The 17,960-nt window shown below is 43.3% G+C and overlaps 2 protein-coding genes and 1 long non-coding RNA gene across 6 annotated transcripts in view; 2 read left to right on the top strand and 1 right to left on the bottom strand.

The window, feature by feature from the left end:
• The window catches only part of COPG1 (COPI coat complex subunit gamma 1), a 29,021-nt gene extending 26,843 nt beyond the window's left edge, over positions 1-2,178 (top strand). Inside the window, exon 24 of the mRNA XM_017511927.2 lies at positions 1,707-2,178. Within this exon, the coding sequence (XP_017367416.1) occupies positions 1,707-1,837 (131 nt within the window). The 3' untranslated portion in view covers positions 1,838-2,178. The remainder of the gene's footprint in view (positions 1-1,706) is intronic.
• On the bottom strand, positions 2,032-3,236 carry LOC108291509. Its single transcript, XR_005197321.1, has 2 exons — positions 2,718-3,236; positions 2,032-2,595 (listed from the first exon to the last, which is right to left on the bottom strand). It is a non-coding gene; the product is annotated as an uncharacterized LOC108291509 (long non-coding RNA).
• A 19-nt stretch (positions 3,237-3,255) lies between these two features.
• The window catches only part of HMCES (5-hydroxymethylcytosine binding, ES cell specific), a 23,128-nt gene continuing 8,423 nt past the window's right edge, over positions 3,256-17,960 (top strand). The window contains exons 1-4 of one of the 4 annotated variants that reach the window (XM_017511928.2): positions 3,256-3,294; positions 4,089-4,294; positions 11,675-11,818; positions 13,189-13,314. In XM_017511928.2, coding sequence (XP_017367417.1) covers positions 4,112-4,294; positions 11,675-11,818; positions 13,189-13,314 — 453 coding nt within the window. In that variant the 5' untranslated portion in view covers positions 3,256-3,294; positions 4,089-4,111. The other 3 variants (XM_037732594.1, XM_037732595.1, XM_037732593.1) reach the window with 3 other exon arrangements.

The raw sequence follows: 17,960 nt of genomic DNA, 5'->3' as shown, positions 1-17,960 counted from the left end.
AAAAAAAAAAAAAAAAAAAAAAAATTCACCATTTTAACCATTTTTAAGTGTATGGTTCAGCGCATTAGGTGCATTCACACTATTGTAAAACTATGACCACCGTCCATCTCCAGAACTTTTTTTTTTTTGTATTTTTACTAGAGAAAGGGTTTCACCGTGTTGGTCAGGCTGGTCTCAAACTCCTGACCTTGTGATCCGCCCACCTCGGCCTCCCAAAGTGCTGGGATTACAGGCATGAGCCATTGCGTCGGCCTTTAGAACCCATTTTTTTTTTTTTTTTTTTTAATTAATAGCTGCTTAGTATTCCGTTGTGTGGATGCACCACATATTCTATGGAACAGCAGCTACTGATGAACATTTAGTTTGTTTTCAATCTTTTGCTGTTACAGATGTTACAGTAAATAATTGTGTACACATACACACTCTCTCACACTTTAATTTGCATATGTGCACCGGGAATATCTGTAGGATAAATTTCCCAAGGCATCACTAGGTCAAAGTGATTTGTGTTTCTCATCTTGATAAATAATTCCAAGTTGCCTTCCACAGGAGTTGTATACTTTTCCTTCCACACTGTGGACAACACAGTGTTATCACACTTTATGACCTTTGCCTGTCTGTATGGAAAATGATAGTGACGTTTTTCTCTTTTCCATTTAAATATCTTGTCGAATGTTGAGGCATTTGTATTTCCTTTTCTGATCATTGTTTTCATATCCTTTGACTGATTTTCTGCAGGGTTGGTTGAGTGTATCCACACTTATTCTCCTTCCCAGATTATTTACTAGCAAATTCCGGAAATAGCATTTTGTATGTAAACCCTTCTGTATCTATGTATTTCTCTAAGAGAATGACCCCTTCCCCTTTTTAAAGGGCAATACAATTATACCTAAAACAGTTAACTAAAGGAAATGAGATGGGTTTTTTTTGGCTGTTTACAAACAGGATTGAAAGGGGCTCTGGGCTGGGCGCAGTGGCTCACTCCTGTAATCCCAGCACTTTGGGAGGCTGAGGCAGGTGGATCACCTGAGGTCAGGAGTTCAAGACCAGCCTAGCTAACATGGTAAAACCTCGTCTCTACTAAAAATACAAAAATTAGCCAGGCATGGTGGTTGGCGCCTGTAATCCCAGCTACTCAAGAGGCTGAGGCAGGAGAATCACTTGAACCCAGGAGGCGAAGGTTGCGGTGAGCCAAGATCGAGCCACTGCACTCCAGCCTGGCCAACAGAGTGAGACTCCGTCTCAAGAAAAAAAAAAGAAAGGAGGCTCTGCTTCAGTGCCCTGCTTACAGCTGACAGTTTGTGGCCACACTGAAGCAACCCAGTCCCCTGGGTCTTGCAGACACCTGTCCTGCGGTTTTCTCATGGTGGGGCTGTTGTTCCCTTCATTTGTGCTCTTAAGATTTAGCCAAGGTGCGAGAGCCTCTGTGACATCAGATACAAGCCTTATATGTCCATCAATTCTTTTGAACTTGGCAGATGCCTGAAATATGCTATTATCATCCCCTCCACTTGTAGTTGAGGATGCTAAAGCCCAGAGAGACAGTGACTTGTACAGTGAAATCCCTCACTCGGGGATTTCAGCCCAGCTGTCCGCCCATTTCACCACACCAGAGCTGCCTTGATGAGTTGCTGCAAATGCCATCCTCAGCCTGACCTGTACAGTCCCTTCTGCCTTATAAACCTGTACTCTCTCTTCCCTTCTAGGTGTGTTCCGGGGTGGTCATGACATCCTGGTGCGTGCCCGGCTGCTGCTTTTGGACACAGTTACAATGCAGGTGACAGCCAGAAGTTTGGAGGAGCTGCCAGTAGACATCATCTTGGCATCTGTGGGCTAAGGGGCCAGCTTGCATAGGACCTTATACCCTTCCCCAACACTACCTGGATAGTTGTGCCTTCCTCATGAAACTATCAGAAACCCCTTCCCAAGGTTCTGTATTCAAAAACAATTAGGAATCATTGCAGATATATTTTTTTTTATTCTGTCCCCCTACCTGGGACTATTTGGGAGTGATTTTTTTTTTGTTTGTTTAATAGGGGATGATTTTAGCTTGTCCTAAATCTTGCTATCCTCCCTTCCAGGAAAGGGACATTGTAAATGAATAAAACATTCTCAACTCCTCTTGAATTTATCCCCCAAGAAACTATCTCTGTAATAAATCAGCATGTATTTATTGAATGATTGCTACTTCTTCGGACTCATGCTTCAGGACTCCACCTTCCCCTTCAAGGCCTCCCACGGAACACCTGCCCTGTCCCCCTTGTACCCACAACCCTTTGGCTGTTGTAGTCCTGTGAGGCCGGACCCTCTCCCCGTCATCGCTGTCCATGCACCAAGCCCCGGCGTGGGAGCGATGCAAGTCGGTTGAGTGAATCAGCTAACAGGCACTGAGTTCACACTCCCTCCCATTCGCACTTCTTCGCAATGCACCCTCCTTTGATAGTTGATATAGAGGCTCCAAAGGGCTCGGGTCCAGCGTCAGGCCATTACCCAGCCTCAGGTCCCACGTAGAGTGTGCTCTGGGGTTTCTGCTCCCTGTTCAGTTCAGCGAATCAGCATAGGCGAAGAACAGCTCTCCAGAGCATTCCCTGTGGACTGCCAAGAAGAAATCGGGTTTCCATCCCACGGGGAGAAGGCTTATAAGCTCAAGCCAGGTTATTTTACCAACTTTGAGGCCAAAGTAGACCCATCAAGACTGTTTTAAAAATCGGCCTCACCCTTAGAGATTCAGCTGGTGGGGTGGAGATTGTAGGGGCAGGACAGTCCCATCGTGCCCACCACCGTTTTGAGGGCGATATGCGCGATTCCTGGAAGTTCTCCTGGCTTCCATTTCTTCTCCAGTGTTCCTGCATTTTTGCCTCGCACTGTGAGGCAGCTGGAAGGACTGTGAAGTTAGGAGTGGAGTTTCCTGGTTTCCCGCCTTTGATGACCCAGTGCCCTGGAGTCAGCGCGGCGGGAACCTTCCCCGCCGGCCCTGCGGCTCGCGCTGGGGGCGGGGAGGAAGGTTAACCCCGCCAGGGAACCGGCCAATATGGAGGAAAGTGGAGCCCAGAGTAGCTTGAGATCGAAGCGTCCTCCAAGGCAGTCACCATCTCCCGGGGAAATGGGAGAAGATTCATCCCAAACCCGAGGAAAGAAGACGCAGCACCCGGGACTCTAGGGCGCCTCGCGAACCACTAGCCCCTGGGGGCGGGGCCTAGCGTCGGGAGCGCGGGCAGAGGCGGCGTGACGTGAGGGGCGGCCTAAGGGGAGGGGAGCGGAGCGGAGGGAGGCGGCTGGGGAGGCTGTGGGGAGGTGAGGGGAGAGGAAGCAACGCCAGCGGCCGGGGTGTTGGGGAGCGGAGAGGAGGTGAAGCGACGCCGGAGGACCGAAGGGTGCGGAGGCACTAGCGGACACGAGGGGACGCTGAGAGGGCGGCGTGGGCCGAAGTGAGGTGACGCGGGGCGGCAGAGTCTGAGGGCCGGAGCGGAGGGGAGGCGACGCGGGGAGGGGCGAGGGTAGCGGCCAGCAACTAGGAGCCACCTGCTCCCCGAGAACCGGCCCCCGCTCCGGGGAGCAGAGTCCGGAGCCAGGTCCGCGGCCCTCAGGTTCGCAGTTCGGGCCTGGCGGCGCTGCGGACATGCGGGCGGGAGGCGGGGGTTCTGCGGGCCGCTCCGGGGCTGTCCAGTGGCCGCCCTCGAGGTGAGCGGGTGCTGACAGGCGTGGGGCGCTGACCCCAGTGGGGATGGGGGGGAAGGACAGGGAGTTAGGGGTACCGAGTCGCCGGAGGAGGCGACCCCTGCTAGCTGCGCTTTCCCTGCTTGGCTGAACCGTGAAGCCCCCTCCGCGGCGGCTCTTCCCGCGCTCAGGCAGGCTGTTGCGGAGCTCCTCCCGGGACTTGCCTCCGTGCCCTGCACGGAGCTGGGCAGTGGGCCCAGGGAGCGAAGCAAACAGGCACATCCTTGTCCTTGTGGGACGTCTCGGGGAAGACTTTAGACGGTGGTCACGGAGTGGCAGGGCGCGGTGGGAACGGAAAGAGAAGGCCGTTCAAGGAATAATACCTCGTATTTGAGATACGTAATCCTTTTCCTTACGTTTTGTGATTAAAGGTTTCGAGGGGCGGTGTTGAAGAATGTGTGGACGAACATCCTGTCACTTACCTATAGAGGTTCTCACCAGAGCTTGTGCCTACCAGGATCGGCGGGGCCAGCAGCGGCTCCCAGAATGGAGGGACCCTGATAAGTACTGCCCCTCTTACAACAAGAGTCCTCAATCCAACAGCCCAGTGCTTCTGTCTCGACTGCACTTTGAGAAGGTAACCAGCTTTGCACCATGCTAGCCCCTCGCCCAGATGGTCGTCGTCTCCTATTTGGTTTGGTCTGTGCTCAGCCTCTTGGGATGACATTAAAAACCAGCCTTTACTGATACATTCTGACTTCCAGTTCAGAACCCCTCTTGGCCTCATGCAAGAAGTTTTATCAGTGTATTCTAACACTGATAAAGATGTATTTTTCAGCGTTTTTCAGGTTTAATTTAAATGCCTTTTCTATACAAGGCATACTAGCCTTAATATATGCCAAATTTATATGAGCTTTGTGTTTTAAAATAGCAGCTTTCATACCTCACTGATCATCAGGGTCATTGGAGTATCTTTAAAAAAAACAAAATTAAGGCCAGTTGCCCAGGCTCATGCCTGTAACCCCAGCACTTTGGGAAGCTGAGGTGGGAGGATCACTTGAGCCAAGAAGTTTGAGACCAGTCTGGGCAACATAGTGAGACCCCCATCTCTGCAAAAAATTTAAAAATGAGGCGGGAAGATCACCTGAGCTGGGGAAGTCGCAGCTTCAATGAGCCATGGTTGTATCACTTGCACTCCCACCTGGCTGACAGATCAAGACCCTACCTAAAAAATAAATTTTAAAAATTAATGTCTTTATACCCCTTACCAAGCCAGCAGAATCAGACTTTGTAGGTCTAGGACAGGCTTAAGATCAGTTAATTTAAAACACTTCTGATGTTTTTTGAACATTGAAAAGTTTTATCCTTTTTGCTTGTGTTTTCAGTCTTATTTATGTTTGTCTTTTACGAAAGCTAGAAACATGTATTTAGTTTGGTTGTCTGAGGTTTAATTGCAGTCATTGTGTTTATAGTATTTAATGCTGTAGGGTTGGAATTACCAGTCAGTTACATTCATATCTTAGTTCTTCACCTTATCTCCTGAAAGTGTGTGTGTGTGTGTGTGTGTGTATGTGTGTGTAATAAAATGTTCCGTTCTAGAAAGTAATAGTTTCTCGATGTCTTAAATATTTTAAATGACCTTGACATGTTTTTAAAAATCACGATTGTTTCCTTCCTGAATTTTTACTCTATTTGATCCATAATACTGAAGTCACTTTATAAAGTTGATTATACCTCTGGTACTTATTATTTTTTTGTTTGTTTGATTTGAGACAGAGTTTGGCTTGTGCTGCTTAGGCTGGAGTGTAATGGTGCTATCTCAGCTCATCACAACCTCCACCTCCCGGGTTCAAGCAATTCTCCTGCCCCAGCCTTCTGAGTACCTGGGATTACAGGCATGTGCCACCATGCCCTGCTAATTTTTTTATGTTTTTAGTAGACACGGGGTTTCTCCATGTTGGTCAGGGTGATCTCAAACCCCTGACCTCAGGTGATCTGCCCACCTCAGCCCCCCAAAGTGTTGGGATTACAGGTGTGAACCACGGTACCCGACATGGTACATACTCTTTAGAACTTTTGTGATAATATGATAGTCAAAAAGGACTAATTTCTGCGTTATATCACATTATTTTGAAATAAGGGTAACAGGCTGGGCCTGGTGGCTTGTGCCTGTAATCCCAACACTTTGGGAGGCTGAGGCAGGTGGATCACCTGAGGTCAGGAGTTTGAGACCAGCCTGGCCAACATGGTGAAACCCTGTCTTTACTGAAAATACAAAAATTAGCCAGCTGTAGTGGTGGGTGCCTGTAATCCCAGCTACTTGGGAGGCTGAGGCAGAAGAATGACTTGAACCTGGGAGGCAAAGGTTGTGGTGAGCCAAGATCACACCACTGCACTCTGGCCTGGTCAACAGAGTGAGACTCTGTCTAATAAATAAATAAAGATAACATATAACAGCTGGGTGCAGTGGCTTATGCCTGTAACCCCACCATTTTGGGAGTTCTAGGCATGTGGATCACTTGAAGTCAGGAGTTCAAGATCAGCCTGGCCAACATGGTGAAACCTTGTCTCTATTGAAAAAAACAGAAAAATTTACCTAGGCATGGCGGCATGCTCCTGTAGTCCCAGCTACTCAGGAGGCTGAGGCAGGAGAATCACTTGAACCTGGGAGGCAGAGATTGCAGTGAATTGAGAATGTGCCACTGCACTTCAGCCTGGGCGACAGAGCGAGACTCAGTCTCACAAAAAAAAAAAAAAAAAAAAAGCAAATAACATTAATCTTTTTGGTTGAATGAAGCCATTTATATGAAATATTTATTTTTGAGTCCTTTTTAGAGGATACATACTTCCCTATTAAAACTTTTATTTTAAATGAGAGAGGAATCAAAATATCCTGGTGAACCTTGAAGGGGAAAAGAGAGCATGAAACATACTTCAAAGGAAGGCATAATTTAGAGTGAGAATAGAGAGCAGGATTAAGTGTATGAGCCTAGCCAGACCTGGTGGCTTAGGCCTGTAATCCTAGCACTTTGGGGAAGCTGAGGCAGGAGGATTGCTTGAGACCAGGATTTCAAGACACCAGCCTGAGCAAATGAGACCCTATTTTTAACAAACAAACAAAAAATGAGCCTTAATCATTTATATGACCTCCTTAGAATTATAGAAAGTTAGCTGGAAGAAAAATTTGTTTAACAGATGTAAAGATAGAAATATAGAAAGATTATAACTTGTCCTAGGTTACCTAATCAGTGAAGGACAGAGCTAGAACTGAGATCCAGACCACCATCCCCACTCTAGTGGAGGCATGCAGGAACCAGGAATGGGGAAGGTGGAGCCCCTAGCAAATATAGCCCTCATTTGGGTCAGTGGTATGAATTTGCTGAGTCGTATTTGATTCCACATCTCTAACAAGTTTTGTTAAGATTGCTAGGGTTTCTTAATTTTGATAATATTTGGTATCTCATTTTCTCAAACTTATAAAGGAAAATTAAAACCATTTTGGTAGTTCATTCAAATCATCAACGGCCTGCATATGTATATAGATTGCAGCATTTTCATTTGAAACCACAGATTTGCAAATTATTTCCTCTTTCATTTACCCACTTCAGTGCTACCAGCTGTTCTGTTCAGAAGTCCAAAAGGGTAGAGGAAAGATGACTAATATTGAGCAATGTTTTTAGTGTTTTGGCTTCTCAACTACTTTCTATGATCATTCTCACATTTGGGTTTGGTTTACAGTGGTCAAGTGCATACTCTCAAAGATGATCAGTGGAATTTGTGAGAACAGAGTTCTCAACCTTGACACCATTGACAGTTTTGGCCAGGATAATTTTTTGTTATAGGAAGCTATTCTGGGCGTTGTAGAGCATTTAGCAACATCCTTTACCAGCTAGATGTCAGTAGCATCCCCCAGATAAGAACAACAGAAGGTATCTTCAGCTAATTGCCAGAAGTCCCCGGATGATAGGGAGGGGTGTGTCCAAGTTGTCTTGTAGTGAGAACCACAGATTTTTCAGTATTGTCTTGCAAGTTTCTGATGAGAGATTTAGTTGACCATTGCGTAATGTTGTCTCTTATTATTTATGCATTGAGCTGGGGGTCCTTCTGCTTAGAAGACTTTTTTTTTTTTTTTTTTTTTTGGACACAGGATCTTGCTGGGTTGCCCAGGCTGGATGGAGTGCAGTGGGCCAATCATGGCTGACTGTAACCTTGACCTCCTGGGCTCAATCAGTCCTGTTGCCTCAGTCTTCCCAGCAGCTGGGATCACAGGCTTTGCCATTTTGAGGTTTAAGGGGGAAGTTCTCACTATGTGGCTCAAGCTGGTCTCAAAACTTTTGAGTCATACCTGTAATCCCAGCACTTTGGGAGGCGGAGGCGGAGGCGGGTGGATCACTTGAGATTAGGAGTTCGAGACCATCCTGACCAACATGGTGAAACCCTGTCTCTACTAAAAATACAAAATTAACCGGGCATAGTGGCGCATGCCTGTAATCCCAGCTACTTGGGAGGCTGAGGCAGGAGAATCGCTTGAACCGAAGAGACAGAGGTTGCATTGAGCCCGAGATCTTGCCACTGCATTCCAGCCTGGGCAACAGAGCAAGACTCGATCTCAAAATAAAGATAATTAATGTATACAGCAGGCAGGATTCTGGAAGAAGCAGAACTGGATTTTATCAGGAACATAGTAGAGGGATTAGCTTTTAAACAAAAGGAAGCCCTTCTCCTGAACCTTCCAGTACTGGTGATTCTTTTCTCCAGATTCCATCCTCTCCTGACTTTCTTCAGTCTACTTTTATCTTAGTAGTACTTTTACTTAGAACTCTGCCTTTACCCTCATTTCTACTTCTATTTTTTATTTATTTATTTATTTTTCCATTTTATTTTATTTCATTTCTTCTTTTAACAAAATTTTTTGTATCCCCAGGTTAAGGCCTGTGCATGATATACCCTCTAAGAAACTTTATCTTCATGGCATTAATAATCATCTTTTTACAGATAATTTTATGATTTGTTTTTAATCCTTACTTTAGAAAAATATTATACTACAATTTAAGTCCCTACTCCATGCCACACATTTTAACTATATTATCTTTCATTCTTGAAAATTGTACTACGAGGTAAGTATTGTTCATTCTGTTTTTTGGATAAGGAAAGTTGAGGGCCCAAGAAATTGAGACTAGTCCAACCTGCTAAGTAGCAGGAAAGGATTTTTTTTTTCTGTTACTTAGGCTAGAGTGCAGGGGCGCATTCTAAGTTCACTGCAACCTGCATCTCCCAGGCTCAAGTGATTCTTGTTGTGCCTTAGCCTCCCAAGTAACTGGGATTACAGGCACACACCACCATACCCAGCTAATTTTTGTATTTTTAGTAAAGATGGGGTTTCGTCATGTTGGCCAGGCTGGTCTTGAACTCCTGACCTCAAGTGATCCACTTGCCTCAGCCTCCCAAAGTCCTGGGATTACAGGTGTGAGCTACCATGCCTGGCTCAGAGAAAGGCTTTTTGAATCAGGATCTCCTTGCAAAGACCTTGCTCTTTCCTCTATAACAGAGATTGGCAAACTACGGTCCTCAGACCAAATCTGGCCTATTGCCTGTTTATGTAAATAAAGTTTTATTAGATCACAGCTGCTATGGTTTCAGTGTCTGTGTCCTTGAAAAATGCATATGTTAATCCTAACCCCCAGGACGATGGTATTAGGAGGTAGGGCCTTTGGGAAGTCAGAGCCTTCATGATTGGGATTAGTGCCCTTATAAAAGACACCACAGAGAGCTAGCTCATTCCATCTACCATGTGATGACAAAGCGAGAAGGGACCATCTGTGAACCAGAAAGTGGACCCTCACCAGACACCAAATATACTGGCACCTTAATCCCAGCTTTCAGAACTGTGATATAAATCATATAGTATCACTTGTGCCACATTCTGTTGGTTACAAGCCCATCCAGATTCAAGGGGAAGTGAGTTACAAGCCCGTCCAGATTCAAGGGGGAATGAACATAGATTCCCAACTCTCAGTGAGAGTCAGATTTTGCAACCATTTTTTGAAAACTGCCAGAGACTTCTCACTAGTATCAGAAGTTCAACACATGATCTTCTTAAAACCCTTCATCAACTGATGAAACCTTTCATAAGCTTTTTTTCTTCTCTGTTCAGTAGTACCATCATTATTTCACTCTTCTAGGTTTGAAAACTTAATCATACCTGCTTTGTTTCATCCAAATCCATTTGTACTACAATTTCATTTTTTAAAAATCTTTTAGATATCACTGTTATTCTCACTGCCATTGCCAGACCCCTGAACCATTGTAGTAACACCCCAAAATGCACTCTCTGCTCACCTGTGTCATCCAACCCAGAGTGTACTATGCCGTGCCATGCATAATAATGTATATGTGCTTCTTAATCTGTAGATTTCATTAAATTATCAAGGGGCCCCTTATTCAAAAAAGTTTGACAGCCATGCATTGGGAGTCCCCAAGACTGCTGCCATATTTAGAGATTCATTAGGGGCGAAACATATAAGGCGTATTGTGTCTAAGGTTTATTAGTGAAAGGACACAACAGAATCAGCAAAGGAAAAAGATACTAGTAGAAATCTGGAAAAAATCATGCACAGGTTTCCTTATGTTCTCCTTGTGGGAAGATACTCTAAGCATGTTACTTTCTTCAGCAATGAAAAAATGTAGTAATGTATCTACAGTGTTTTTGTTTGTTTTGTTTGTTTTGTTTTTGAGAGAAGGTCTCGCTCTGTCATCCAGGCTGGAGTGCAGTGGCTCAATCACAGCTCACTAGCAGCCTCGACTTCCTAGGCTCCAGTGGTCCTCCTACCTCTGCCTTCCAAGTAGCTGGAGCTACAGGTGCATGCCATCACACCTGGATAATTTTTTGGGTTTTTTTTTTTTTTTTTAAGAAACAGGAGTTTGCCATGTTGCCCAAGCTAGTATGTACAATGTTTATGCCCAGAGAAACCCATTAGAGACTCAGGGTCCAAGATCTTTATTGGAGGCTGATTAGGTAGGCACTCTGACTAGCAGGTACCAAAACTTCAGACTCCCAGAAGGAAAACAGGTATTTGGCATAAACTTTATTGTTTACACAGACTAGGCAAAATAATCCACCCTTATGAGTTGGGGAAAGGTAGGAACACTCTCAAAATCTAGTTCTGAGATGTTAATCGAGGGCCAACCTTGTATATAGGTTTTCCTAAAAATAGTGTCCTCCAGTGCTTTGAGAGACTGAGGCAGGAAAATCACTTCAGTATAAGAGTTCAAGACCAGCCTGAGCAAAACAGTAAGACCTCATCTCTACAGAAAATTAACAAATTAGCTGGGCATGGTGGTGTGTACCTGTAGTCCCAGCTACTTGGGAGACGGAAGCAGTACGATCATGTGAGGCCAGGAGTTCAAGGTTGCAGTGAGCTATGATTGTGCCACCGCACCCCAGCCTGGGCAACAGAGCAAAGCCTGTCTTCTTTGCATCCCTCTACCTTATCAAGCAGAATGTCTTACATTCTAGTAAATATGATTACTAAAGAACTAAAGTTACCTACATCATGATAAATCATTAAATTGTTTTTGGCTGGGTGTGGTGGCTCACACCCATAATCCCAACACTTTGGGAGGCTGAGGTGGGCAAATCACTTGAGCCCAGGAGTTCAAGACCAGCCTGGGCAACATAGTGAAACCCCGTCTCTATAAAAAATACAAAAATTAGCTGGGTGGGGTGGCATGTGTCTGTAGTCCCAGCTACTTGGGAGGCTGAGGTGGAATGATGTCTTAAGCCCAGGAGGTGGAGGTTGCAGTGAGCCAAGATTGCACCACTGTACTCCAACCTGGATGACAGAGCCAGACCTTATCTCAAAAAAAATTTAAAAATTGTTTTCAAGTAGATTCCCTTTTTAAAAATAATCTTGAATTTTTTATATTTCAATATGACTAAATAATGTAATAAATACATATGTTAAATTAGGTTAGAATTTCATTTTGATCTCCTCACTAGATCTTCTTTCTATGGCAGGATGCAGACTCCTCTGAGCGTATCATTGCTCCCATGCGCTGGGGCTTGATCCCTTCTTGGTTCAAAGAAAGTGATCCTTCCAAGCTGCAGTTCAATACTACCAACTGTCGTAGTGATACCATAATGGAGAAACGGTCATTTAAGGTAGGTGTCTGGTAGCTGTTAATGCCTTGTATACCTGAGAAATAAAATAAGGTTCCAAGGGGTGTTTCCATCCTGGCCTACAGAGGACAACCAAAAATAAATAAATAAGATAAAAAAGAGTGTTCCCAGTTGTTAATATGGAATGCAATTTTGTTACTACATAACAAACTACACTTAACTTAGTAGTGTGAAACAAAATGATAAACATTATCTCTCATATTCTCTGAGTTGACTGGGCTCATCTAGGCAGTTTTCACTTAGAGGTTCTCATGTTGTAATTACGTGGCAGCTGAGGCTGGATGTCCAAGATGACTTCTTCACCCACATCTGACACTTCAGCTGGGATGACTAGAACAACTATAGAAGGCTTTCCACTTGCCTAGCTGGAGGGTGTCAGGATAGCCAGTCTTCTGTCATGGTGACTCATTTTCCCTAGAGTGCATGATCCAACAGCAGGATAGAAGATACAAGGCTTGGTCTTATAGCATCACTTAATCTTGGCAGTCATACAGCATTACTTATACTGCATTTTTTAATTGTTATCTAATTTTTTTTTTTTTTAAATAGACGCAAGGTCTGGCTATGTTGCCCAGGCTGGTCTCAAACTCAAGGGTTCAAGTGATCCTCCTTCCTGGGCCTCCCAAAGTGCTGGGATAACAGGTGTGAGCCACCACGTCCAGCCTACTTTTGTTGCGTTCTTTTGGTTACACAGAACCAGCCCAAATTCAGTATGGGAGGGGTCTACATGGGGTGTGAATACTGGGAAGCATGCTTCACTGGGGAGCCACATTTGAAGACTAGCTATCACAAGTACCTATTTGTTAGAAAAGAGGTGGTTGCTTTTATGTACATTATTTAATCTTTTCAACATCTGTGTGAGTTGTGACTTTTTTTACATATAAGAAAAGAGATGTACAGAGAAATTAACTTTTAAGATCACATATTGGAAGACTTTAGATTTTATTTATTTGTTTGTTTGTGATTTATTTATTTTAAGATGGAGTCTCATTCTTTGACCCAGGCTGCAGTACAATGGCATGATCTTGGCTCACTGCAACCTCTGCCTGCCAAGTTCAAGTAATTCTTGTTCTTCAGCCTCTCAAGTAGCTGGGACTACAGGTGTACACCACTATGCCCAGCTAATTTTTGTATTTTTAGTAGATATGGGGTTTCACCTTGTTGGCCAGGCTGGCCTCGAACTCCTGACCTCAAGTGATCCTGCCACTTTGGCCTCCCAAAGTGCTAGGATTACAGGCGTGAGCCATAACACTTGGCCCAGACCTCAGATTTTAACTCAAGTTCCAAGTAATGGCAGCCTGTGAAACATGATTGTATCACTAAGACCATATCTTGCTCACATTTTCCCTCAGGTGCCTCTGGGAAAGGGAAGACGCTGTGTCGTTTTAGCAGATGGATTCTATGAGTGGCAGCGATGTCAAGTAACAAGCCAGAGGCAGCCATACTTCATCTATTTTCCTCAAATCAAGACAGAGAAGGTATCATTATCAGCATTCACAATATATATTTGGAAAGGTACAGGGAAACAATGCAAAGGACATTTTTTTTTCTTCCCTCGTAGTTCTGTTTATTTATTTTAAAATGATAGCTTTGGCCCAGGACATTGGCTCACACCTGTGATCCCAGCACTTTGGAAGCCCAAGACAGGAAGACTGCTTGAGCCCAGGAGTTTGAGACCAGCCTGGGCAACATGGCGAAACCCCATCTCTACAAATAATACAAAAACTAGCTGGGCATGGTGGTGTTCACCTGTAGTCCCCGCTAGTCAGAAAGCTGAGGTGAGAGGATTGCTTGATTCCATGAGATAGAGGCTGCAGTTAGCTATGATCATACCCCACTGCACTCTAACCTGGATGACAGAGCAAGATTTTGTCTCAAAAAAAAATAAAGTAATAGCTCGTTGAGGGATAATTCACCATAAAATTTATCTTTTTAAAATGTGCAGTTCAGGAATGTTTTAGTATATTCAGAGTATGCAATCATTACTTCTGTCTAATTTCAGAATATTTTTGTCACTCTACAAGGAAACTCCATATCCGTTAGCAATCACTCTTCATTCTCCACTATGCCCAGCCCCTGGCAAACACCAATCTACTTTCCATCTCTATGGACTTGCCTATTTTGGACATTTCATAAAAATGGAATCATAGAATATGTGATCTTTTGTGACTGGCATCTTTGACTTAGCATAATGTTTTCAAGATTCATCCATGTTTGTCATGGATCAGCACTTTATTCCTTTTTTGTATGGATAGACCATATTTTGTTAATTAATTCATCAATTGATAGACACTTGGATTGTTTCCACTTTTTGGTTATTATGAATAATGCTGCTATGAACATTCAGGTACAAGTTTTTGCATGGATTATATTTTCATCTCTCTTGGTTAGAGGCCTAGGAGTTGAATTGCTAGGTCATATCATAGCTCTACGTTTAACATTTCCCTCGTAAAACTTTCATTGTGGCTGGGTGCAGTGGCTCAGGCCAGGCATGGTGGCTCACACCTATAATCCAGCACTTTGGGAGGCCAAAGCAGGTGGATTGCTTGAGCTCAGGAGTTCTAGACCAATTTGGGCAACATAGCAAAAACCCATGTTTACCAAGAATACAGAAAATTAGCTGGGCATGGTCCCAGCTACTTGGGAGGCTAAGGTGGGAAGACAGTTTGAGCCCGAGAGGTGGAGGTTGCAGTGAGCCGAGATCACTGAACTCCAGCCTGAGTGACAGAGTGAGACCCCATCACAAAACAAAACAAAAACCCTTTCACCGTAAGACATAATTTGAACTGTTAATTTTAAAACATTATCAGGAGATTGAAAACAAATCAGGCATACCAACATCATATTTTATTTTTAGATTATTTAGTCTGACACTGCTAAAGCACCTGAATTCTTACTGCAGTTTGCTTGTTAAAACTGGGAATTGTTTATTCAGCCGTCATCTCATTTTGGGAACTGGAAATAGTGTTACCGAGTAAAAGGGGCTTGCTACCTAATGTGCTAAAAGCCAATACCATGATGCTGAGTAGCTGGTCCCAGCTACTTGGCAGGTTGAGGTGGGAGGATAGCTTGAGCCTGAAGGGGTGGAGGTTGCAGTGAGCCGAGATTGCACCATTGCACTCCAGTCCGGGTGACAGAGGAAAGTTTTTTATTGCAAGTTGACTAGCAAGAATACAAGAGTCCAGATCTGTTTCCCTAGATTGCTTTAAGGCAGTACTTTTATTTAAAAAAAGGTTTAGGAAATGGATTCTGGGATTGGTAGGTGATTGGTGGAAGGAAAGGGGAGGTCTGGAAAGTCTTCAGGTATGTGTAGTTATCTCTTCCTGCCTCCATATAGGTCTCATGTAAATTCAGGGGGAGTTAGTATGAAACATGGTGGAAATTCAGGCTGTGATAATAAGCAAGCTTGTTCTGCATATACTCTAGTCAGTTATATATAGCTTCCAATCAATTCAGCCAGTTTGGTTATCTTATAGGCAGAGGGAGTTTTACTGTTTCAGCAAGCTGTTTCTTTTCTTATGTGCTATCCTATAAGCCCAAGAATTTAGTCATTGGTTTTTTGTGTGTTTCTTTCTTTTTTTTTTTTTTTTTTGTAACTTTTTGGATACAATTTCAGTAGTCAAGAGAGTTTGCTTCACCCTCAGAAAATCCCCTGTCTATCAGTGATGGGTGCATCAAAATCTCATAAATCACCATTAAAGAATTTATTTATGTAACCAGACACCACCTGTTCCCCAAAAACCTATTGAAATAAAATACAAATTAAAAAGAAAATCCCCTTTCAATCTTGAACAAATGATTTGGTTCAAGACAAGGTTAATTTATAAAACATCTATCAATTATTATTATTATTTATTATTTTTTTTTGAGATGGAGTCTTGCCCTGTCGCCCCGGCTGGAGTGCAGTGACACAATCTCAGCTCACTGCAACCTCCTCCTCCTGAGTTCAAGTGATTCTCCTGCCTCAGCCTCCCGAGCAGCTGGGACTACAGGCGCCCGCCACCATGCCTGGCTAATTTTTGTATTTTTAGTAGAGATGGGGTTTCACCATGTTGGCCAGGCTGGTCTCGAACTCCTGTCCTTGTGATCCACCTGCCTCGACCTCCCAAAGGGCTGGGATTACAGGCGTGAGCCACCACGCCCAGCCACATGTACCAATTATAATAGCACATATTAAGCACTTAGTATAAGTCAGTTGCTCTGTCTAGGAACTTAATGTGTATTGGCTTAATATACATTCTGTTTTTGTTTTTTGTTTTTTGTTTTTTGTTTTTTTGAGATGGAGTTTCACTCTTGTTGCCCCAGGCTGGAGTGCAGTGGTGGGGTCTTGGCTCACTGCAACCTCCACCTCCTGGGTTCAAGTGATTCTCCTGCCTTGGCCTCCCAGATAGCTGGGATTACAGGTGTGTGCCATCATGCCCAGCTAATATTTGTATTTTTAGTAGAGACAGGGTTTCACAATGTTGGCCAGGCTGGTCTTGAACTCCTGACCTCAGGTGATCCACCGCCTTGGCCCCACAAGTGCTAGGATTACAGGCATGAATGACTGCACCCGGCCTTGAACTGAATTTTTATACTACAGATAGTTGAGCCTTCCTTTTTGATTCAGTCTGACAATCATTCTTTTAATTTGTGTTTAAAACATTTAATTTAATGTAATTATTGATGTGATTGGGTTAAAATCCATTGTTTTGCTGGTTTTCTATTTGTTCCATCAACTCTTTATTCCTTTTTTCCTAATCTTTCTGTTTGGGGAATAATCTTTTATGATTGTGTTTCATCTCCATTATTGGCTTATTGTTTTTACTTCTTCAAAAAATGTTTTTAGTAGTTGCCCTACAGCTTACAGTATACATCTTAAATTAATAACGTTCTGTCTTTATGTACTACACTACTATTGAAGAGACCTTACAACAGTATTCTCTAAGTTCCTCCTGTCTTTTGGGCTACTATTATGCATTTTATTTTTACATATGCTATAAACTTAGAATATATTGCTATTATTTTATTGTGGATGGTTAATTATATTTTAGAGTGGTAAAAAATAGCAAAAGTCTTTGTACATGTATCTTCATTTTAGCCATTTCCATGGATCTTCACTTATTTGTACAGATCCAGTTTTCTGTCTGGTATTATAGTCCTTCCGCCTGAAGGACTTTTTCTCGTAATGTGGGTCTGCTGGTAATGAATGCTTTTCTTTTTGTCTGAAAAAGTCCATTTAAAAAAACATGATTTTTTTATTGAGATACAATTCACATATAATAAAATTCACCCTTTAAAAGTGTACAGTGGTTTTTAGTGTATTCAAAACCTTAGCCAGGCATGGTGGGTCACACCTATAAAATGAGCCATGCATGGTGGTTTGCACTGTGGTCCCAGCTATGTGGGAGGCTGAGGTGGGAGGATCACTTGAGCCCCAGGAGGTCAAGGTTACAGTGAGCCAAGATCACACGACTGCACTCCAGCCTGGGTGACAGAGCAAGACCCTGTCTCAAAAAAAAAAAAGAAAACCCCACAAAATGTTGTGCAGCCATCATCACTATCTAATTCCAACCCTAAATAAAATTATACCCATTAGTAGTCACTTTTCATACCTCCCTGCCTTTAACCCCTGGCAACCACTGTCTTTGTTTTTGAGAGGTATTTTCAAAATGTATAAGATTCTGGATGAGTGGTGTTTTATTTTCTTTCAGTACTTTAAAAAAATGCACTTCACTGTCTCTGGCTCCCATAGATTCTTTTGAGAAGTCGAGTGTAACTGTCTTTTTTTCTTTTGCATGTAATGCATAAATGTGTACTTCTCTCACTGCCTGGTCCACTTCCCTCCACCCTTGCCTTTAAGATTTTCTCTTAGGGCAGCTGTTTAAATACACTGCGTGTATGTGTTTTGGCCTATTCTCTTAGCTGCTTGGATCTGCAGTTTGATATCGTTCATAATTTATGGAAATTTCTTAGGTTTTTCCTCTTCAAATATTTCTTCTGCACCATTTTCTCTTTCTGGGATTCTAATGACACATGTGTTACGATTTAATTGTCCCATTGTTCTTGGATATTCACTCTATTTTTCTATCTTTTTTTCTCTGTTTCAGTTGGATAATTTTCATTTACCTTTTTTTTTTTTTTT

Source organism: Cebus imitator, unplaced genomic scaffold (genome assembly GCF_001604975.1).
Source record: "Cebus imitator isolate Cc_AM_T3 unplaced genomic scaffold, Cebus_imitator-1.0 Scaffold457, whole genome shotgun sequence".
NCBI classification, from domain to species: domain Eukaryota; kingdom Metazoa; phylum Chordata; class Mammalia; order Primates; family Cebidae; genus Cebus; species Cebus imitator.
Note: the sequence above shows the minus strand (reverse complement) of the source record. Positions and strands in the feature narration are given on the sequence as shown.